Here is a 23,436-nt window from a genome sequence, read left to right on the forward strand (position 1 = left end):
GAAACTTCCTTTTACTGTCAAGCTCTACTGATTCACTTTCAGGTTGGGTACAGCTGATTTGGCATTTAGCATCTTGTGAACACACTTCAAAGTGCCGCAAAGTGCTGACAACTCCTGCTACCAGGCATTCAAACTAACATGCCAAACATTTGCAAGGGTGTTTTAACTAATTTACTTAAAGTCATTTATTTCAAACAGACCCCATCTGGCACATGGTTATATGCTTTCTTTGCAGTTCCTCAAGAGCAGCACTCATAACAGTGGCAGATTACCAAGACTTCTAAAAGTATGTGATCTGTCAGCTGACTGGCATTTACACTCTGTCACACAATTACCCGTCAGAGCCCATTTATATCCTTTCCTTTCCATTTTTCAGTTTATCAAATTGAGTTTCCTTCAATAAAATTGCATCTACTGAAAACAGACCCCCATTTATTATCAGTTCCCGCTGCCGTCTGTCTGTGATGGTTAAATATCACCGTCTGTACACACAGCAGTTAATCCACTGTACAAGCCGTGTCATGAATTTGCACCACTGCATTGTAGGCCGCCAAAAGCACACACCGGTGTTACAAGTTGTCTCATACAGATGCCAAAATAAAGTCTTTTTGGGGTAGTTTTACACGTAAAAGAAAAGTGAAAAATCTGAGTTCTTACCATGCTGCTACTGTCAGAGAAAGTCCCACACTAACCGGAACACCGTAATAATAAACACACCCTCTCTCGCTCTCTCTCTGCATACACACATGGCTCCTGCTCACCCCGCAGAGCAGTACAGGCTACATTCTTGACGATCCTTCGACAGCTATGAACTTCCCTCTCCCTGCCCAGCTTTTTCATCTCCACCCTCCTCTGCCAGATCACTCACACGCTCACAATCACTTGTACTCCACACGAGCAAACCAAGCAAATAAAACACATCAAAACACAGGAAATAGAGACACAGAGAAGTGCATTCATTTATTGAAGAACAAGAGGATAAATTAAAAAAAAAAAACATAATGAGTGCTGTTTCATCTTGTGCTTTTGTATTTTTATAGGTTTTTACAAGTCTATGAGAAGCAAGTGAAAATGAAAGACACATGGGCTGTGTGTTGAAATGAATATGGGCAACATAACAAAAGACATGCATGTTAGTTTAATCACTGATTAAACTGGCATTGGGTGTGAATGTGAATGCCTGTCTCTTTGTGTTAGCCCAGTGATAAAACTGTCTATCTGTCCGCAGTGTAATCCAGCTGGAGCCAACTCCGGCTCCAGCCACGTCGTGACCCCGAATTGGATAAGTGGTTAAGAAAATGGATGGATGGAGAGTTATATGCCACAATATTAGTAAAAAATAGAGCGGGAGGCAAACAATGACACATTTTAAAATGTAATCTTCTATAGCACGATACTACAAAATAATAATTCTCCTTAATATACTTTTATAAAAGAACCCTTTTCCGAAAAAGTTGGGACGCTGGATAAAAGTAAATAGTGATGGAATACAAGGACTTGTAAATCACGAAAATTGTACACAGTAAACAAATAGACTGCTAAAAATGTTTATTGCTTTTTGAAAAATCCATGCTTTTGAATTTGAGGCCAACGACAGAAAGAGCAGCAGCATGTTTCACACTATGATGCATCACCATTTCTTTTAATAAAGCAACACGGGTCCCCATTCTTTCTTCATTTCAGCCACTCCGTGGTTCAACTCTTCCTCTGTCGTGTTTTTACATTTCTGAATGCTCTAAATGTTTTCAACATGTCTAAACTGCAACAAGCCCATTTTAGAACTCATCTTTCACTGTGATGCTATTAATATACATGCAAAATGTGTTAGGCAAAGCCTTTCCTGTATAGACGTCATGAAGATGTCAGCATCTTCAAAACCTGTTTATCCTGTCCTGCATTTTTTGAAATGTGCTGCTGGAATAAAATTCAAAATGGGCTTGGGTTTTTAGAAAACAAAAGAAAGACCTGTTTCAACATTTAATATAATTTTTTTAACCTATTTACAAAGTATAAATTGCATAGCTGTTGTTTACATTTTAAACACTGTCCCAACACTTTTATAGAGATTGTAAAAACAGCTACATGTGCTAAAAATAAATTAAATACAATTTGAGTCAAGAAAGCCAGTTGGTTGGAAATAACACTTTAACCAAACTATAACAACATGTCATAGATAACTATGCATTTCCTGTGTGTTCTGCAGTGAAAGGTTACCATGGAAGGCCAATGCAGAGCACAGAGTCAATATAACGCTTAACTAGACTTACTAGTATGACTTCCTGCGAATACAATGGGCTTAAGGTGTAGATACATGAGGTGGCAGATATGTATGAGCAACATTGGTGCATGACTCAAACACAATTAGCAATTAAAGAAGCACAAGCGTCATCTTCAGACATTTATACAGGAGAGAAATCCTTGTCTTCGGGAGCTTGGAGTCTTTTATTGAAGATGAAGATGAAATCAACAAGACTTGACTTTGAAGTCATGAATAAAAATGATAATAAACAGGCGGATATTTATCAGATGGAACAAATAAATTAACAGGCTAAACAACAATGTTTTTATATCATCATATGCTAGTTTCTCTGACAATACATAATCGCTGGAGACAGAGGTGTAGAGCGCTTTGCACAGATAACAAATAGTGACTACTGTGCACATCCAAAATGACATGACTCAGCTAGTGGATCTAAGATAAACATGAGTGTGACAGTAATGAGCAGGAGCTAGTGATGTGATCTGACAGCCTGATATGGCTGCAAGTAAAGAAAAAAAAAAAACAGCAAAGTATACAGAGAGAACACAACATCGAGATTCCATAAAGTCTAAATTAGCACACAAAAATGATACCTGGCTAAATCAGTGACAGCATACATAAAAACAAATACGGCATGCATTTCTATTTTTCTTGCTCCGATGCAGCAAGACTCAGTATTTTTGGTACACAGCGAGGTCTCGGTTTTCTGGCAGCATAAGCTGCGATATCCTTTTCACAGGTAAATGTGCAAGCGAGTCGTCGTGCGGTCAGTCACACCTCAGCTCAGCGAGAGGAGGGGCTACTGCAGCCCGAGGCAGAACAACAGAACTGATGGGCACGCTCATCCTCACCCTCCTCTCTTGGAAAGCAACATGGGACAAGCCAAAGCACGTGAAGAAACACAGGACAGGAGGCAGACAGAGCAGACAGGGAGAAAGAGAAAGAGGAGGACGGAGAGTGAAAAAAACACAACAGTATGAGACACAAAAGCAGAAAAAGCAGAAAGCAAACAGACGGAGACTGGGTGGCAATTTTAAGTTAAATCTGGGACATGAAGGGATCTTTATTAAAAAATATGCTTTCTATACACAGTTTAAGCAGCCATGGCCTTCTAATACCACTAGATGGCAGTGTTGGACCATCATGCGCACATGTGTCTGTGACTCAGTTAAAGGATAAATGAAATAAGGAGAGGACAGAGGGGGAGAATTCACCAGGTTCACTTGTGATTCAGTTCATCTCAGTCCCAAAGCTTTCTGAGGACGAGTGCTTCCTCTCACTCTTTAAAAGAAGCTGTGTGTTTTTCAGGCTGGTAGAATTGCCTAGCTATTAGTCACACCTGGGAGTGGTAGGAGACTGAAACACAGGCTCTTGAGAGAAGCAGGTAACTGGCAGACAATGATGGTGACAAATGGACTGACCACAGCGTGAGGGAGAGATCTTCAGGTGGTTGCCAGGTTTTGGCATCGCAATGTTTCTAATGGGGTTTAAGGGGTTTTATTTATTTATCTTGTACTCACTGTAATTAGGCCCCATGAAGGCAGCCCTTACCTGTCCTCCTGCTGTAAGCTTTGGTCAGTAGAAGGGCAGCAGTACTGATGAAGACTGACGAAGCTGTGAACAGTCAGACTGGTGGGAAACAGAGTGGCAGCACTGCTCACTGCCGTAGGAGTGGAGGGAGCCGAGGTGGGCTGCCCTGAGATAGATGGCGGCCGGACACTGACAGGAAGGACCAGAGATGGACAACACACACACACGCACGCACAAACACACACACACACACACATACAGAGATGGAGAAACCAGAGAAAGACAGACACATACAGTCAGCACCAAAGCAGAAAAAGCGACAGGCAAAGGAAGCAATTGAAGCTGCACATTGATAGTGACAAATCATAGCAATGGTAGTACAAAGAATGGGACATTTAAGAGGAGGAATGTAATGCAGATGTGCGACAGCTAACAAAGTGTAATAACAGTAAGATGACTGACATCATCAAGGCATACGCCCCCACCAACTACACAAGTTTTGAGTTCTGACAGATAAGTTACAAGTGTATTAAAGAGCAACAAAAGCAATTTAAGAAAAACAAGTAAAATGGGGAAAAATGTCCCTTCGCTAAAGTTGTTAAATATGTTTTATTAGTGAAACTCCAACCACTCTAATGGATTATATAAAGCTCGATACGAGTTCTTCAGTGGGTCATCCTGTATGAAAATGGGAAACCACTTTCTGTAATGCATGCAAAAGTGCACATATAACACAAAAGCCTCTCTACGCTGGCAGAAATCAGAGATGTTCCATCTGCAGATTGCGAGTGAACGGTGGAAGAGGGAGCAGTGGTTGAGATTAGCATGTAAATGGCTGGTTTCTCGCTGGGGCCAGCTGCTGTCAAGGACATGCAGTCCCTGTCATTTTAGCATGGAAACACTGGGGGGGGGAAAGCACAGAGAGAGGGAGGCACAAATGCAGCAAAGAGAGTAAGAGGAAATAAGATAATGCAATACTTTTGCAATTCATAGTTTCCCAGCTTGTTTTATGGAGAGCGGTGCAAGGACGAGGCAGCCAAACCGAATTTTAGGGAAAAACAATGAGAAGCAATCTCTTGTTAAAGATAGACTGTATTTAATATTTTTTCCACTATCAACAAATCCAATGAAAAGACTAAACCAACAAAGACTTCATTCTATTTACAGGCTGGACTATTGTCAAACAGCAGGAGTATTGTAATGTTGCTGTCAAAAAAAGAGAAATCGATTAATAAGCTGCGAAACACAGAGCTGTAAGGCTTACCACAAAACACAAGAGAACACAATACTCCACTTTTAATTATCCAACACTGGCTACCCATTTAATTGCTGTCCCCCTACTAACCCATTTACACCCTGAGATTTTCAGATAGGAACCTGCTGACTGTTTCCACTTGACTGTTCACCACAAGGGTTATGGAAATACCTGCCTTGTGAACTACAGTGTCTTTCAAATCCCTTTTTTAAATTATACTTTTAAATTTTCAGGGTTTTGTTTTGTCCGTCCCTACCCTCACCTATGGCCACGAGCTGTGGGTAGTGACCGAAAGAACGAGATCGCGGATACAAGCGGCGGAAATGAGCTTCCTCCGAAGGGTGGCTGGCCTCTCCCTTAGAGATAGGGTGAGAAGTTCGGCCATCCGGGAGGGGCTCAGAGTACAGCAGCTGCTGCTCCACATCGAAAGGAGCCAGCTGAGTTGGTTCGGGCATCTGACAAGGATGCCCCCTGGGCGCCTCCTGGGTGAGGTGTTCCAGGCATGTCCCACTGGGAGGAGGCCCTGGGGCAGACCCAGGACACGCTGGAGAGATTATATCTCTCGGCTGGCCTGGGAACGCCTTGGTGTTCCCCCGGATAAGCTGGAGGAGGTGGCTGGGGAGAGGGAGGTCTGGGCCTCTTTGCTTAGGCTGCTGCCCCCGCGACCCGGCCTCGGATAAAGCGGATGAAGATGGATGGATGGATGGGTTTTGTTTTGGTCTCAGCTGTTTATTTATACTGTACAGTGTAGCTTTTCACTACACTGTTACAGAAAATTACACTGCACCCAAGAGTGATCTTATATTGCCCTTTTTGAAGTTTTAATACATACATCATTGACATATTTTAATCTTTTTCATAGCATCTATTCTTGAAGGTTTCTCCCTTTTTCATTTTAAGTACAGCATGTGCAGCCAAAGCCTGACATGGTTTATGTTTTGTGCCAGAGAACACAAGGACTAGAAGACATAACAGTGAGGCACACTCTTGCACTGAGTGACATGCTCCGTCACTACTACGAACATGGGCACTGTAGTTTATTCTCAGTCAAGCCCACATACACCCTCCAGCTTCCGTAAATACTCACTAGAACACCAAATCCACGGCTGAAAATAGTCCCCGGCAAATATGGTATTTACTGCTGTTTGAGTAGCAGTAAATGCCACTACACTGTTACAATTACCAAGCATCTTTTACTGAATATACATTATTGTGACTTTCTATGAAAACAGTAATAAACCCAAATCTGCAGCTCCCCTTAGCTTAATAGAGCTTTAGGTTTTTGGGGAACAGTGGAATATTTAGCAGCTAATGAGCCAGATATTTTCCTCAGGAATTAACAGAGACAAACAACAGAACTAAAAAAAGAGTGAATATTGTATAATAGATTAAATGACGATCCTCCCCTGTATCTGCTAGCAAGCCAGACTCAGACTCGAGCATTCCTTTATGTCTTTCTTCTCATTTTTCCATTTTTTATCTCTATTTACAGCAATTTATTACCATTTCAACTACTAACCACTTTTAACAATTTCATTTTTGTCTATTCTTTTTAGCTCACGTTAGCAAATAATTGCAAATGTTTCATATCTTACTATAATACACAAAATCTCAGTCTGTCTGTTTGTTTCTTTGTCCACAAACTCCGCCCACACCATCAGGACTTGAGCAACCGAACTTGGCACGTAGGTACATCTCAGGCCCCTGAAGGTTCTTAGCAGTACATGATAATAAGGCATCATCATGTTGCCTAGCAACCATTTAGCCATGGGTAAAATGACCCGTTTTTAAAATGTATGTACCTATAACTCCTTATAAAAGCATCCTATCATTTTAATGTCGTAACAATAAGATCTCATTTGTACCCACAAAACTTGAATTATGCATGATATATTATGACACCATCACGTTGCTTAGCAACAGGCTAAAATGACCAATTTTCCTATACATATTGAATTATAATATCTAATTCATTGATGCGTAAAGTACTGGGCAAACACTTTGAGTTACCCCCAATTCTTTATATTTCATTAGGAAAATGGGAAATAGGTGCAGTGATTTAGTGAAATGTGCAAGAGGCAGATCTACTGATGTGGAACAGGATGGGTTGTGCTACCCTAAAATAATCTCTTTCCATTTTGCATATGACAATAGCTACAATTAGCATTGAATATGAATTATAAAACTGAACATACTGCGTTTGACCATTAAAAAATGGTTCAGCCCACAGTGTTGAAACGCTTTATTTCTTATTTTCAGTAGCAACTCAGATCTATAATTGAGAGCGTGTGAAACTTGAGACTTTCTAACTGATCCACCTCATGTTGTGTAGCATTCTGGATTTTATACTTATTAGGCGGCATGATTATTTATTATACAGGCTATACAGTACATAACATCAAATGTAACTCAAATGTTTAATTATTTGTGTATATACTTGTAGCATTTGATGTGTTTTACCATATACAGTACATATTACAGAATGTAACACCTGCATATGTGTAAAGAAATGGATATGATTTTCCCACCCCATCTGATTTCCATGCCACCCTCAGAAAATGTATCTAAATCTCATATATAGTATATAAAGCAGAAACAGAGCTTAAACAGTACTAACACATTTATGATACTTTTCTGCAATAATTCCATGAATTTTGACAACATACCCATCACTGTTGCCTGAAATGCATTGGCAAATCATGTCAGAGCCTTCATGTGTTTTACACACTTACTGATGACTCTAATCAAAATGGTCAAATTTGGTTAGTCACTCCATAAGATCTGTTGCCACTAATTTTCAATCCAGTCCTTGTGTTTTGACATACCTCAATCTTTTCTCCTCGTTTTCCTTCTTTAAGAATGGCTTCCTGACAGCCAGGTTCCACTGACAGCATTTCTTATGAGGCTTTGGCAAATAGCAGACGAATCAGCTGAAGGACCAGATGGATCCTTCAAGTCTTCACTGTATTTTTTTTCTTTGAAAATCATCTTGCTGGTGCAAAAACGGCTCACAACTTTTGCATAGTACTGTATATCACTGTTGCAGCCATTGACTGATCTTATTGTTGGGTAGCTTGATCCAAAGTGATGCAATTTATGTGCAAAACGTGAAGGAACTAAAGCTTTAAAATGAAACTACTTGGGGTGAAGTCATGGTTGTGGTTCTGCAAATACTTCATGGGCTTAGTTGACAATGACAAAAGGCATACTCAGTTTTATCCCTTAATCCTCCTGATGACATAACGTTTACATATAACCTAATAGATGTTTGACAGGATTTCACTCTGACTCTGCCCTTTTTAATACTGGCTCAGTCAAAGAAGACACAGATCTACCACACTAAGCAGCGATTCACATCCCATTGCTTTAATTTTAAGAGCACTTTAAGAACTACGAGAGTGGTCGAAATTAGAGCGTTTAAAGATACAATCACGTAGGTGGAGCGCTCGTTTGCTTAGTGCAGATGAATAAAAAGTTCCAATTAGGGTAGCAAAAAACTGTCAGTGGCTATTTTAGCACCATATTATCAAAGAAGACCACCTTTTTCATTCCTGTCTTTATAACTTATACTTTAGCGCATTAAAATGAAAAGTTTAGGCGTAACTTACAAGCACAGATGTTCTATTGTTGAACATTCTGACAAGATGTTACGTCTGAAAGAAATTAAACATTCGGAAAAAATAAACCCGTTGACCTGTTCATCTTCAGATGGAGATGTTGAGAGAAGCAGAGGTGCTGTTACGTAAGTCTGAGCCATGCTTGTACACACTGTGTGGTTTTACACTGCCAAGATTTGTATTTTACCAGCGGTAACTAATGCCTCCTGTTAAGAGTATCCCCCCAGTGAGGCAAGTGTTGACAGGCTAATCTAGAATCTGATTTCTGCTTCATGAGCAGTTACGCCTGAATCCCTGAGCGCCATAAAAACAGACACACACACAATCATCCTCCTCCTTCTTCCATAGAAACACAAAACACACATACTACCCACACATAGTATGTACATCTCTTGTTCTATTATTAGCAGACCCACACACAATAGCAAGACAATAGGGAGAGGAGAATAAGATATGAATCAACACAAGTCAAACGATATTAGTAAAAACAGAGAGGAACAGGAAGTACAGGCTAGAAGAAAAAGTGGTACGTTGGGAGAACGGATGAGGTGGCGTGTATTTAAAGCTGTGAGTTGACAGAGGCTCGAGGTAGGAAGAAGAGAGGGAGGAGAAAGAGCTACGCGAGAGTGGGAGAGGTTGAATACAGAGGAGGGCAAGGGTGAAAATAATCAAGAGAGAAAGAATGAAGGTAAAAAGGATGGAGATGGGGGGGGGGGGGGGGGGGACATGATGTGGAGTGATAGTGCTGGATTCAGTGTTTCCTCAAACCTGTGCTGGGCTTGGGGGTGTCAGCGTGTAGGTGAGTGTCTATGTATAGACGAGTGAGCAGAGTGGGAGCGAGGCTCACATGCGGCAGTCACAGGAAGACATTCATCTTCATCTTTGTGGCAGGTTTACATACCACAGCGCACATCTTACAAAGCAGCCCACAGGTCAGAGAGCACTACCATTTACATCTGTGTGGCTTTCCAGAGTTTTAATGTGAAAATCCATTCGCCTGATTTAATGGTGCGAGCCACTTCAAACTGTGCTTTCACCTTTTTTTTTTCCTTCTTTTTCTTCACCATTGTCTATGAAATAAGCGTGTGGGAGCGTACTGCGTCATCCCACCTCCAGCCTGACCTGGCTCACTCCTGCTGACAAACAGAGATTTTTGATGTAGCTTCAAGTAGAGTGTGTTTTTATCCCCACCACCACCACCACCATCTTCCACCAGTTCTTCCACAACCAACCCCCCCCCCCCCCCCCCCCCCCCCCGGTTTTCCACCGCGAGCTTGAGTCTCCTGCTGCTTGGCAACAGGGCGGACTGCCTGTGTGGGCGTCTGGCGTTAAGTGCCAGGCAAAAGCACTGACAAGGAGGGGCATAGTTACAGTTATGATTCAAATACACATACCAGGCACCTGCTGTACCCTGTGAGTCTGAGTGCACGTGTGAGCACTTGTGCACAGGTGTCTGTGTCTGTGTGTGTGTGCGCGCACACTCTTGATTATAACTGGATATGATTCATCCAAATGAAGAAAAATTAGGCTTCATTTGAATGTGATGTGGGAGACGGAGAAGGAGTAATTCAAGAAACTGATATCACAGCAGATCACCGAAAGGGATATTCTTATTATCCAGAGTATCCAAAGAAACCGCATCCCAACTTTCCAGTGAAACAACATGCACCGCGCGATGAAAACGTGTGGCGGCACTCATCTGTCTTCAATATGTCTCCCGCATCTCCATCAAGTCGTCATTCAATCCCGCTTCTGTCTTTCGCCCTGCTCCTGCTCCCACTCCTACCCTCTCTTCACTTCTCTGTATCTCTCTCTATTCTGTGTCTCTCGCCCACAGAGTTCTTCACAGAAGAGCTCACAGCGTTCCCACGGTAACCAGTCTCCCTTATTCGGCTCCGCAGAACGTGTGCATGAGTGTTTGACAAACATCCCGCCTCAAAAGTGCCCCTTATCTGCATCTGAACGAGGGGGAAGACAATGCTTAAAGTCGTGGCCGAGAAAAGACTTGGGAATCACGCCTCTGTTGGTCAGATGCTGAGTCCGGGGGCAGTACGCGCAGATTGGAGGCGATTTTGACTACAGATTAGATCAAATAGGTCGACTTAGGATAAATGTCTGAATTCCTCCACTGCACAAAGCACTTCAGACCTTGACTACCTCAAGTAGCAGCATGGCACAGGGAATTATGAGTAAATAAAGTTAAATAAATAAATAAAATGTCCAACTGAGTGACCCTGGGAGAAACAGGCGGAAAACATGGGAAGACCTTATAATTCAATCTCTTTCCCAGTGGATTCAGCTGAAGTCCTAAATCAAAATCAATCAATCCAATCAAAGTTGACTAATCTCTGTATGACACTGGCTTCATAATAAACTAGTGCTTTCAATGTTTATTATTCTTATTCTTAGCAAACTATGAGCCACGTTCTTTTCTCTCCTTTATTATTTTAAATGCTACTGTTAAATGGAGGCATTGCTTATTGTTACAATGGCAAAAATGGGAGGTAAGGATCAAATTGTTTTTTGTCTTAAAATGAGTTAAGTCTTCATTTTTGTAAAACTTTCTAACTTTCTAACTTCCAGTCTAATTAATCTTAGCGAAACAAGCTCCAGTTTAAATGATAGAAAGAGTGATGATGAGCAAAACTCTTGATACTATAGCGAGGGGTTCATAATTAGATCCCCAGTGATGACTGGACAGCAGCTTAGCACTCCGTCCTCCTCACTAATGACCAAGCAAGACCCATAATCTCTGCGCTAATTTACAGTACACTTGATGCTGTTAAGATGCAATCTGCACACAGCTGCCCTCAGTAAACAAAGCAATGGTGGCTGCTCCAAACACACGAGGACGGAAAAGGGAGGAGGGTATGTCAGGATCAAGATACAGGTGAGGGGAGCAGGAGGGAGGGAGGGATAGGAATGCAATATCGCAACTGTCTTGAGGACAGCTTTACAGTTTCCACAGCAACTCGCATGCACATTTCACTTCCTGTGGAAATCTTTATATCACAGCTGCTTATTTGTCTCCTCGCCATTTCAAGAAAGTCGGGTCTGATGATACATGCAGCTATAAGAGGAATGAAACTGGGAAGGGATGTTGTTTGAATGAAAGCGGCATGGGTTTGTGCCTAGAAGCACAACAACATACTACTTGAGACAATTAACTTTAACATATTACAGCTATAATTTTATCATTTTCATTTTGCCTATCTATAACATGTGAAGATAACTGCCTCATCAAACCTGTGAATCCATCAGCGTTTCCATATAATCTCTACCCCGATAACAAAAACAGAAGCTAAATCTGTGTGTTTCATCTTAATTATATAGAATATATGCAGAAAGAGGCAGGTTCAGCGGTCAGTCTACACCAGAGATGAAGCACAGGTGCGTGTTTCTAATTGGTCTGGTGATATTTAAAACAAAACATGCATTTTCATGAATCCAGACTCATGCATAGCTAAATATAAATGAACAAAACTATGACTTTTTCTTCGCGTGCATGTATGCAGCCATGAACACTCACTGCACTCAGAAATGGCAAGTAGAAGGCAACAAACACCACCCACATACAGTTGCCTCCCACATACACACGCACACACACATCCATCATTTAAATTTACATCAAGCTAAACTCCATCACTGTAATCATTAGCACCATTACGATATTTTAATTCCCGGCAACATTATTCAGTCCCGAAACCAAAAATATTAACAGGTCTACGATTGGGTTCTTGTGAGATAAACAGCATAAACAGCTGCAGCTTCACTGTATTATTTTTCTAGAAAGTCATGCCAGATCCAGAGAGAATAGATTACCTCCCATCACTTCACACAGCATGTTTCGAGAAGGTCAGTACAGGCTCAGCCGAGCTTACCCACACATTTGCCCGGGGCCAGTTGTATCTGTGCTATCTTTGTTATCATAGGATGTAAAATTTAAGCCAAAAGGCTAAAATGAATACACATTATGAGCTTGATTTTAGCCTCAAGAATGAAAATTCAATCAGGAACAATAACCGTGCTTCAGTTAAAGGCAAGGGAAAAAAGGCAGATGAGCACAGAGGGGAAGAGAAGGAGAACAGCACAAAAGTAATTTCTGCTGCTTCTCTGAGTCATATCTGCAGCAGTGGGAAACAGAAACAGCGAGGGGGAGAGAGTGAGTGTATGTACGTGGGTATGTGAGAGAGAGAGAGTTAGAAACGAAGAGTGAGAGAAGGGGTGGAGTGGGGGTTGTGAAAAGGGGATGGCTTATGTGTAGTAGAGCTACGTAAAATTAGCAAAATTGAGCTCCTTCTGAAATGAAAGGCCATTATCGTTCTCCATATTCTCTCAGAGGAATTAATGTCAATTTCCGAGGGAGTAGTGAACATGCCGTCGATGGCATGTGTGGAGAGGGGAGATAGATGGAGGGATGATGGAATAAAGAGACGAACGGAGACTCGAGCACCTTCACGGGGCTCTTTGGAGCTTCTGAATTCTCCCAGTGTGACAGTCAAAGTGGAGTGAAGAGAAGAAAGATAGCGCAGATCTTTTCTTTTTTTTTTTGCCATTACATAATAAAACTGCTCTGAGTATGAGCACTACTGGGGTTGTCACCAAAACCTCCTGCCTGTCATCCTATGAGCTGTTTGAGCAAACTTACATCCATGTAGCACATAAACAAGGACACAATCTCTCACCCACACAATGAACTGCCACATCTTCACGACATGACAGGCTCTATTGTCAGCACCAGGGTCGCATCAGCTTTATAATAAAGGACATCCCAGGTGATGTCCTGCAAAGCGGGCATACACACTCGCAGGAAAGACACACCGAGGAGACACACACATGCACAGCAGCAGTTGTCACCTCTGGGCCAGTGGTAATTATACTCCAGTCACACTAATTGTCTGTCTTCCTCCCTCTTTCACACATTTTTGTGCACTTACACTAGCACGTGTACTGTATAAACATGCACTTGTTCGCATACACATACATGCGGAGGGTAATACGAAATACATTTGCAGAAGTCTCCCAAAATAACCGCCGCACAGCGAGCTGTGGCAGTGCCCTCAACCCTTCTTGGAGAAGGGACTTCACGTCAAACATCATTTCACCCCAAGGCCTCAGACTCACATTGTTCACACTGCCATTAACAGCAGGAAAAGGATGAAACAGGGTTGCATTTGGGACAGCTGTTTATGATGTGCCGCTAGGAGGAAGAAGAGGAGAGGACTTTGTTTTGATGCAATTCTTGCACGCATGGCTAATAGAAGTGGAGGCGGGTGGGGGATTAGTTTATTCAGTTTCTTTGTCTGAGATCAAAATTGTGGGTTATGTGACCCACACAGAGACACAGGGAAGAGAGGAGGGCTCCTGCTGGAGGACCAAAAACTAATTGGACATAAACAAAGGCAGCTCTCAGAGCCTTGCCTTCCCTTGCCCAGACTCCCCTTTTCATCTCTCCCTCCCTCTTATACACACTCCCGTTGACAGATGGCAAATCAGTGTGTGTGTTCCACCTTTTTCTCTTTTAGACTGAGGCATGCTGAGTAAGGTCGCTCAGTCACTTTCCTCCCCCTTGTCATCCCTTTTCCTCTCCCCCTTCCTCTCCCACATCTTCCTTCTGTCTCTCCCTCTGATCCGAGCCATATTTAGCGTGTCACAAGCACTGACGATAGAGAAATTCATGTTTGTATCTGATCCACTATCAGAGCAGAGCGTATTGTCGCTGACCTAAGCTAATAGGCCAGTTTTGGGCTAGACTGAGTCACAGCCAGACAAGCACAATATGGCTCTGCTGTGCGGGTGACTATTTATTAAATGTGGCACTTCATATGATACGCTTGTCTGATCCTGGATCCAAAGTCAGCTACAATGGCTACAGGCAATTAACAAGGGAGAATCAGCAAGATCTACATTTGCAATTCATCACTGCATTTAACACCCACATAAATAACTAATATGTGCTTCTGTCTAATGACTAAGTCGCCCCTAGGGATGAGGAGAAGGGACCAGAGACAACTCTAATCGATAAGGGATTTAGTCAAATCTGAGTCAGTCATTGATAAGAGGATTGGGACCATAACAACTCAGACAGTGAGCGAAATCCAGTAATAACTGCTAAGATGATTGCGTGTTGAGAAATACATATGCACAAGAACAAACGGCTTCTGTTACCAAGACTGCAACAATTTATTTCACAGTGAGCTTTTTCACATGAATTGCTGCCTACTCACAAAGCTTAATGCTTCCAGAACAAAAGCTGACTCTATCTGCATGTGTGTGCGTGCGGGTGTGTGCGTGGTTAAGTAAAAGCAAGGACAGATGCACTTGCTGTTTGCCAAAGCTGTGTTTTGGAGCACTCTAACTTCAGGTCAGCCTTGAGTTTGGGGGGGGGGGGGGGGAAACTCTCTTCGAGACCAAGCAGCCGACAGTTCAGAGCGAGGAAGAAAAGAAAAACACACTTTGAGCAAACAGTGGGTAGATTTTCATCCAGAAATGCTTCTCTTGCCTAGAAAGTTCAGATCTTTATGAAAAAATAAGACTCTCCTGTCTGGGCCCATGTTTTCCTCAGCATACTACTATGCAACTCCTACAGGATTCACATTTAAGACGGAGATCAGTGCACAAATCATCCTCTCTGCAGGCAGAATCATACACAGCATGATGAAATACACACCTTGACCACTTATCACTCCACTCATAATCCTCCAGCACTTAGCATATTTCCTCATGGTGGTGTATTAACACATTTCATCTTAGGTTCAGTCCCATTACTGCGAGGATTATCTGATGCTTCGTACAGCCTGTCATCATGTTGGCCTATGAATGTTCTGCCACACGTAGCTATCATGCAGACTGTGGTCATTACTATAATTTAGAGCCACTTGGACAAGATTATTGACATTCATTACAGACGGAAGATAAAGCCAGCAGAAGAGGCCCGTGTATTCGAGGTGAACTTACTTTCGGCGCAAGGTGGAACTGGTGTTGGTGTCTGTGCTGTCAGTGCGTTCAAGCCGGTCTGTGGTGGAGGAGCCGCAGGAGAGACCTCGCGTCAGCCTGGTGTGGGTCCTCCTCTCCCTGCCGGGCGCTGGAGTTGTAGCTGATCCGGATATCACCTGAGTTGTTGAGGTGCTACCATTCCCGCTGCCACCGCTGCCACCAGCACCGCTGCCATGATGGATGGGCAGGGACAGGGGCTGGTTGTGGTTGTAGTTTTGCTCGGGGGTGTCCGTTCCAGGGGTACGCGGGCTGCGTTCCTGCCTCAGGTCCTGGTTCTCTTGGCTGACCCGGTCTAGTTGGCCCTCCAGTTCCTCGATGCGCCTGCGCTGCGTCTCCAGGAGCTTGGCCTGGCTCTCAATGATGTTGTTGAGCTCCAGGAGGTACTCCACTGCCCGGTTTGGGCTCTCTGGGCTGGTATCCATGGTGGGAGCCCTTCCTCTCAGGGTACGACCACCACCAGCCACAGGTTCTACCCCGTGGGGCTGAGATCCACCCTCCCCACCAGCCCTGATGAGTTGGGGGGAGGGAGGGACCAAGAAAGGCTGTGGTGAAGATTAACTATAGGCTTCAGATGTTCAGAAACAGGAACTCACAGATATTAAGATATTGAGAATGTCATAGCGACTACATATCCCCAAACATGAGGGCAAAATTTACCATTATAACATCTTAGTAGCCATTGAAAACGTCACAAAGCCAAGAAGAGAATTTAAAGCTAAAAAAGAAGTTCATGGCACTGTTGAGTGTCTGAGTTCGTGAAGTCCCAGGCATTTTGAAATCGACACGTAGCAGGTAAAGAGTTTGGGGTGTCATGATTAATGTTAATTTACTAAATAAAATGTTTAAAAACAGACTTCCAGGCGGAGAGAGTGACACACATAAGTCTGGTGTAATTTAAGCTTTTCAGAGTTGGATAATGAACTTGCTTCGATGATTGATAGAGAAAAAGAATAAGTAGAATATGAATTTATCCACTGACCTGTGACATACACTGCTCGTTAACTTTAAAAGCTCTGGCACCAGCTTTTGGTTAATTAAAAAAAAACAAAACACTATGTTTTCATCGATATACAGGGGGAAAGGGGGTGGGGGAGGGGGGGGATACGCTAGTTTTGATCTACCACTAATTATCAGGCGCTGTCAATCATTATATAACACAGAAAAATCTGCTCCTTCCCACGTTGAATATCCCCGCAGTCTGTCATCGTCGCTTTCAACCCATGATTTGATGTGTCTTTAAAGCACAGAGAGTGAGTAGAGGTGGTTTATGAAGTTCATTCTTGAAGTCCGAATCCTCCTCTTTGGTTCGCCAAAACTACATCCCGTTATTAAAAAACGAAACAAAACAAAAAACACAACAAAACAAAACAAAAAATCAAACTAGATCCCAGTATCTGTCTCGCCTTTTCATCCAAGAAAAATGCACTTTACCTCCTCGTCATGCACTCATAAATACTGATCTTCAAGATAAAACTTGTCACCTCTTAAAGGCTAAAACCTAACCGCAAGATTCTGAGGTCCTAAAGTCTTAATGACTGTTTCTAATCTTAAAACTGTACTTTTGTTTTTGCCGCTGGCGTAAAAGAAAATCTGAAATTGGTCGAAAAGAACAGGGAGCGTCCTTTCCTACTTATCTGACTCTCAGTGGCAGCAGGTCGGTAATCCATGCAGGAGAGTAGCGCTGAGTCTCCTGTGAGGTGGCGCAGAAACGGAGAGGATTTCGCTCCTTGAGCGTCTGAACCGCAGCGTTGCGTGCGCCTTTTCCTCTGGAGCGCATCACAGACAAGCAGGCAAAAATAAGGAAGTAACTTCCGGGCAAAGTTTTCAAAATAAAGGACGAACTGTCGAGAATAAAGTACTGACTTGGGGTGAAAGTCAGTTGATTTGTGGGCAAAAACAAACACGAATTATTAAAAAAGGCGCAAATTAATAAATTAAGGTGTCCTGAGTGTATAAGCTACAGAGCGATGATTTTCATACAAGATCACTACAAACAAATGCCACAGTCGGTGCAATGGCTAAATATTTCCACAACTTCCACAACTAATGAGCACTGATTAAAAATATATTAAAGGTTAAGCTACCAAACAGTGTAAACTGAAAGTTTATCTTTTGCTTAAAAAATATAAAAGAAAAATTAACGCATCACACAGTCAGTTAAACTTGATGGATTTCAAACTGTCCACTTATGAAGTATATTATGGGTCCATTTCACCTGCCGTAATGGAAATGAAAGTGCCAGAGGTGCACTGCTGAGGCCAAACCCCCAAAAAACGAAAAGATTTTGCGGTGGTCACAGCACATTCCTCTCTCTTCGTCCCTCCTGACGGATTTGACTGTGAATGTGAAAATCTCCTATATGTAAATGGAGTCAACAAAATATCCACAAAAACACATTAAAACTGTTTATTGTGTCTTCTAAGAAAACAAAGACAATATTTTAGGTATAAATGAGACAAAACAAAGTTGCACAAAATACATACAAAATAAATATAGAAATAAATAAATACAGAAAAAAAATACAAAAAAATACTTTAAATTACTGGACAAGACTGATTTCAGCTATCACTCTTAGGAGAGCTTAAGTTAAGTCTCAAGACTGTGGAAGAGATAATCAGGAATTCTCTGATTCTATAAGGAGAGCTGGACGTAGAAGGACTTCAACGCAGCAGAAGGACCAGTATCTGCTCCTTTGGTTGAGGAAAATGAGGAGGAGCACTGCCGGTGGCCTATAAAATGACATCCGTGTTTGTTTCCGATCAAACTGTAAAAAGCAATTTTACGAGGGTGACATGAGAATCTGACATCCTTCACACAGACCAGCACCATGTTATACTGTAATGATTGAGCGCTGCTTTCAAATTTCTATTATGCACATGCCTTCAAAAAGGTTTTCTTTCTTTGCAGTTGACAGAGAAAGACATTTTCTTTGGGTCGGTTAATAGTTTTCTGCAGGAATCTGAATGACTAGCCTAGCTGGTAAATAATACGTCTGTCATTCTTGGTCATTATTTCACAGTCTTCTGAGACAAACGCGCGCAACTTAAGAGCTAATTAATTACCTCTAAACCAGGATATTTCAGCATATTAACGACCCATTTCATCCAAAAGTGACACCTTTATTCATACCTCCACACTGTGCAGCACAAAGAAAACGGCATTCAATTTTTTCCTCAGATCTCACAGGTCCTATTACATTTGTCAGATAGTGAATTTAGGAATGCAGCTTTCAACAAAGAAGCGCAAAGAAGACATTTTATATTGAAAATACTGCGAGAATCTCATTTTCTGTCTTTGTAGCTTTACGCATTCCAGGAACCCTGATGAGCGCCTGAATCCGTGGTGTTCAGGTACGAAAACAATACAGTGCACTGCAACACATTGCAGGTGAAACATTGCCCCTGTCGTGTCAAATAACTCCCTGTTATAACATTGAAATTGCTATATTTGAAGTCGTGATTTAATCCACTTCTATAAGACAATCTCCTGCAGCTGAAGTGAAAGCAGCGCTGTTATTACTGTCGTTTTTTCTTTTCTTTTTTCCATTTTGCATCTGAGCTGATTTGAACAGAAGGATGCGGCTTAGGACAACACGAGAGAAAGACAGGCCTCAGAGCGCTGTTATTTTTAGTGTCAGTGCTTAAGTGCTCATATCTACGCTAAGACTCTGTAAATTCACCCGCTTCTCTCCCTGCACAGCAGCTTGGACAGGTGAGGTTGCCTCACTGTACAGTTAATACTCCACTGAGGAGTGAGGCTGTATGCAAAATGCATGCTCTAGCAAGGCTAGATGAATGATTGATCTGGAAATGCTGAGATTTCAGCCTCTTCGTGGCTCTCATTCACCACTAGTTAAAGAGCTTACATCTGATTTATTAACAGACATCTCACCCACATATTGCATCTGAGTATCAGGCTGCATTTCCCCTTCTCTCATTCACACACACACACACACACCTTCATCTTGTGAAATCCCACTTCACATAAATATACTGCTGTCTATGTTTTTGCTGCCATCTGCTGTCCATTATGTGGACCGAGGAAAGGAACACCATCATGACCACAGAGGAAATTGGTTCAGCAGTTTATTTGCACTTTTATTAGTGTGTTTACAGTTCAGCCATACTTAGGAAATGAAAAAAAAAAAAAGAATATTGGCAAACATATATATATATAAAAGGTCTTATATATAGGCTACCTAGCAACACTGTATGGCCGTTGGATGGAGAATACAGTATGTCCGTTTGGCTGCTGTAATGTCTTTCTGCAAACAGACAGGGAACACCACGCTTTTTATTTCTCTGCTTTGTTCCTCTGGGTACAAATGGAGGAATGACGTCACTTATGGCATCAACCTTTAAATGATTATGGAGTGCTAACAAATAACAGCTGTAACAGTCTGTGTCTCCAAATGCCACCGTAGAGAACCAACGTAATATTGCTTTAACATTTAAATAACATTAATCCATTGTGTGTGTTTACGAAAATGGCGTGAAGTGACTGTAGCTTTTCCTCCTAATGGCTTATCAAGAAAACCTGAGTATATCAAAAAAGATAATTTCATAGAAAAATAACATCTCACAGTATCCATTCAACTTGGCTTCTGTTTTTTCCCCTTCAACAGAATATTTTAAAAAAAGAAAGAGAGCAAAAGAAAACGATGTGCTAATTTGTCACCTCAGATGCAACACCGAGCTCAGATTCTGCAGATTTTTTTTTTTTTAAATATATTTTTGTGGGGCCTTTTTTTGGCATGACTTAAATTACTAAACAGCCCACACACTTCTAGTATGAGAGACCTCAGAGCAAAGGTTTTCACAGTAAGAAAAATCAGTGGTTAGGATAAAGTGGTTTATGTTACCAAGGCAACTGTACGTGGCACGATGGGCACAGCACTCTTTAGAATCTAGATAGTGGTTTTGTACTGACCCCACATACACAATATTTAACAGTACTTGAAATATGCACGCACCTGATGCATATTTTGGCATCTTTTGCTGACTTCTGAAGTAGGGTACGACACAGAGCATTCTAATCCACACCCAAGCAGCATAATACAAAACATTCATGTATAAATAGGACGGCTACAATATAGTTCTTAGTCTGTTTACATTTTTAGCCTTCACAAAAGCTAGTTCTCACATTATTTGTCATCACACAATAATAAATAATATGAATAGTTAGCTGTTGTTTGTAATATCTAGATATATACTGCATATATTCAAATGTTTAGACATATTATAATATATATATATATATTTCAATATAAATCCAGTTCCATTTAGTATAGTATTTACAGTGCTTTCTGTTGTCTACAGATATTTACAGAATATACCGTTGGCTTTTAAAAGGGATTTGCATTATCACAATCAAATATAGAACAAGATTACAAGTTGAGGCAACACAAAGAGGATGCTGTACAAACACTGACTCCTCTCAGGCCAGATAGATGCGGCGCAGTGGATATGGATTACTGATTGCATTATTATTGCTCAATATCTTCATGAGGTATAAGTGAATTTCTATGTTGTGTTTAAACAGTAGGGGATACTTAAAGGGACAGCTTGACTGAATATCAAATGTATTGTTTTTCCTCTGGCCTGCAGTGCTATTTATGCTGATAAATCAGCAGCAGTGTCTGTTTCCAGAATCCATAACAACAAATGCCTCAAGGCGCCGTAAGCTGAGATGCTCACAATACTAAGAAAGAAATCTGGTGATCCTCTATGAGCAAGCAGCTGGTGATGGTGGAAAGAAGTGAAAAAGTGCCTCCCATTCTACTTTTAGAAGAACCACAAGTAATCCTGCAATCTAACAGCGTAGTGCTTTGTTGGAATAAAATGATACTAAGAGGTTTTTAAGCCTGATTATTCAAGAATTTGAAACTACTTTTCTTCTACTGAACTACATCTACCATGCAAAAGAAAAATGTAGCTACCTAACACTAAAACTCAAGTGAAGGGGGATACAATTTAACATTTGCACTCTGTCACATGGACAAGCTTCTTGTTACAGGTAGATGCTCGCTCCTTCTACACAGTGATATGGTTGGTTAGTGCAGCACTGTAGAAAGAAAACATTTCCTACATGAAAACTGCTTACACCAACATTTTCTTTCTTAGTAGCTGGGTATCGATTTCTCAAAAGAGACCCTGCTGCTGAGTTTTTCAAAAACACGAGTGCCATTTAGTTCTATATATACATTTGAAAGAAGACCAACCAGAAATAGATATCACTAAAATAATCTAGATGGACAAAAAGCACTACAAACCGGAGGAAATAAATACCAAAATTGATTTTAGGGTGAACTGTCCCTTTGAGAGAGGACACTGCTAATGTAGTGCGAATCACTGGTAGGTGAGAAAAGACGAAAGTGCAACTTAAGTAGGGCAACAGTGCCGAAGGGGAGGGAAAAAAGAAGACAATGACACTGTTGGGAGAGGGATAATCTTGTTTTGTTGGTGTCATTTACAAGTTAAAATATTAACAGCCAGAGACCAGCTGTAAAAAGGCACAAAGAATATGACTTCATACTACTTTAAATATCAAAGTGACTCAGAGGAAAAAAAGTTGGTAGTGGGGGTAGCTGCAGAAAACAAGTAGAGGTCTAACAGTGTGAATCTGACAGAATCTGTTACAATGGTTGCTCAGTTTCCTGTTAAAAGTCAAGAGAAATCATTTCTTCTTCCCCCACACCCTGTCCGCCTGCCTGTTCTCCTTCATGACCTGAGTCAGTCTCTGCTGGCTGGGCATGAACCAAGGACCTGGCTGTGTTGTGACCAAAGAAAGAGTTGAGATACTGGCAGCGGACACACTTCCGTCAGAGTGGCTGCCTTCAGAGTCTGACTCATCATCCCCCAACTGATCTATGGACAGTGTGGAAGCGAGGAAGGAGAAGGGCTTTCTCTGTGACTCCGGATCAATCACACCCACGCTTCGTAAAGGCCGCTTGACACTGCTGCTCTGTTCATCATTGTCCTCTTTTTCACACCGATTCAGCCCCGTGTCTTTACTTTTTCTGCTGTCATCACCCCAGGACCTCTCCCACTCAGTCTCTGGCTTCTCTTCTTTCCTCAGTTCTCTGTACTCTGCTGCCATACCCCAGTCGTCATCGCTCTCCTCCTCCCAGATTTCTTTGGGCCTGGGAAGCCTTTGGGTAAGACTTGGAATTGGTAAAATGACTTCCCTGTCACCGTCTTCGCTCTCACTTTCAAACGTTTCCACCACCTCCTTCCTCCTTTCTCCCACCCTCATCAGCTTGTCCCGATTCATAAACTCTTCTCTCTCTAACATCCTCTCCCTCTCTTCGCTCCTGCTTTTCCTCTCTCTGCTCCTGCCTTTTCCTCTTTTCCTTCCCCTCTCTGCCCTCGTTTCCGTGTCACTATCATCATAGTTCCTTAGGGCATCTCTAGGTAAACTCTGAGAAGCTTTTTCTCTCCTCCTCCTGTCCCTGGCTCTCCTCAACCTCTCTGTCTGATCAGACATGGGGCTTTGTAAACGCAAGCGTTGTCCTTCACCTGAGACATGTCTTCTTCTCCTTCTACTTCTCCTTCCCGTCCCTTTATCCCTCTCGCCTCCCCTTGACCTGCTTCTCCTCTTCTCTTGTGAACTGCGCCCCCTCCGTCCGGTGGAGTTTACTGCAGCCAAACCCTGCTTCTTGGGGTGATGCAGGAGGGGGGAGGAGGTGATTTGGTGCTCATGGCCTGGACAGACATTGTGTAGGGTTAGGGTGGTGGGCAGAGACAAAAGATATAGACTGAGCAGGCAGTTAAAGAGGA

At 42.1% G+C, this 23,436-nt stretch overlaps 2 protein-coding genes across 4 annotated transcripts in view; both read right to left on the bottom strand.

Annotated features, from left to right (window-relative positions):
• Positions 1-17,419, bottom strand: part of iqsec2b (IQ motif and Sec7 domain ArfGEF 2b) — a 30,195-nt gene extending 12,776 nt beyond the window's left edge. The window contains exon 1 of the mRNA XM_086278923.1: positions 15,620-17,419. Within this exon, the coding sequence (XP_086135049.1) occupies positions 15,620-16,080 (461 nt within the window). The 5' untranslated portion in view covers positions 16,081-17,419. The remainder of the gene's footprint in view (positions 1-15,619) is intronic.
• Positions 17,420-19,729: 2,310 nt separating this feature from the next.
• The window catches only part of magixb (MAGI family member, X-linked b), a 50,396-nt gene continuing 46,689 nt past the window's right edge, over positions 19,730-23,436 (bottom strand). For 2 of the 3 annotated variants that reach the window (XM_086278788.1, XM_086278787.1), the window contains exon 17: positions 19,730-23,361. In XM_086278788.1, the coding sequence (XP_086134914.1) occupies positions 22,334-23,361 (1,028 nt within the window). In that variant the 3' untranslated portion in view covers positions 19,730-22,333. The remainder of the gene's footprint in view (positions 23,362-23,436) is intronic. The other variant, XM_086278789.1, reaches the window with a different exon arrangement.

Source organism: Aulonocara sp. 'chitande type north' Nkhata Bay, linkage group LG20 (genome assembly GCF_057382095.1).
Source record: "Aulonocara sp. 'chitande type north' Nkhata Bay isolate Kocher_YH1m ecotype deep benthic linkage group LG20, A_spYH_male_GT1.1, whole genome shotgun sequence".
In the NCBI taxonomy this organism is placed as follows: Eukaryota; Metazoa; Chordata; class Actinopteri; order Cichliformes; family Cichlidae; genus Aulonocara; species Aulonocara sp. 'chitande type north' Nkhata Bay.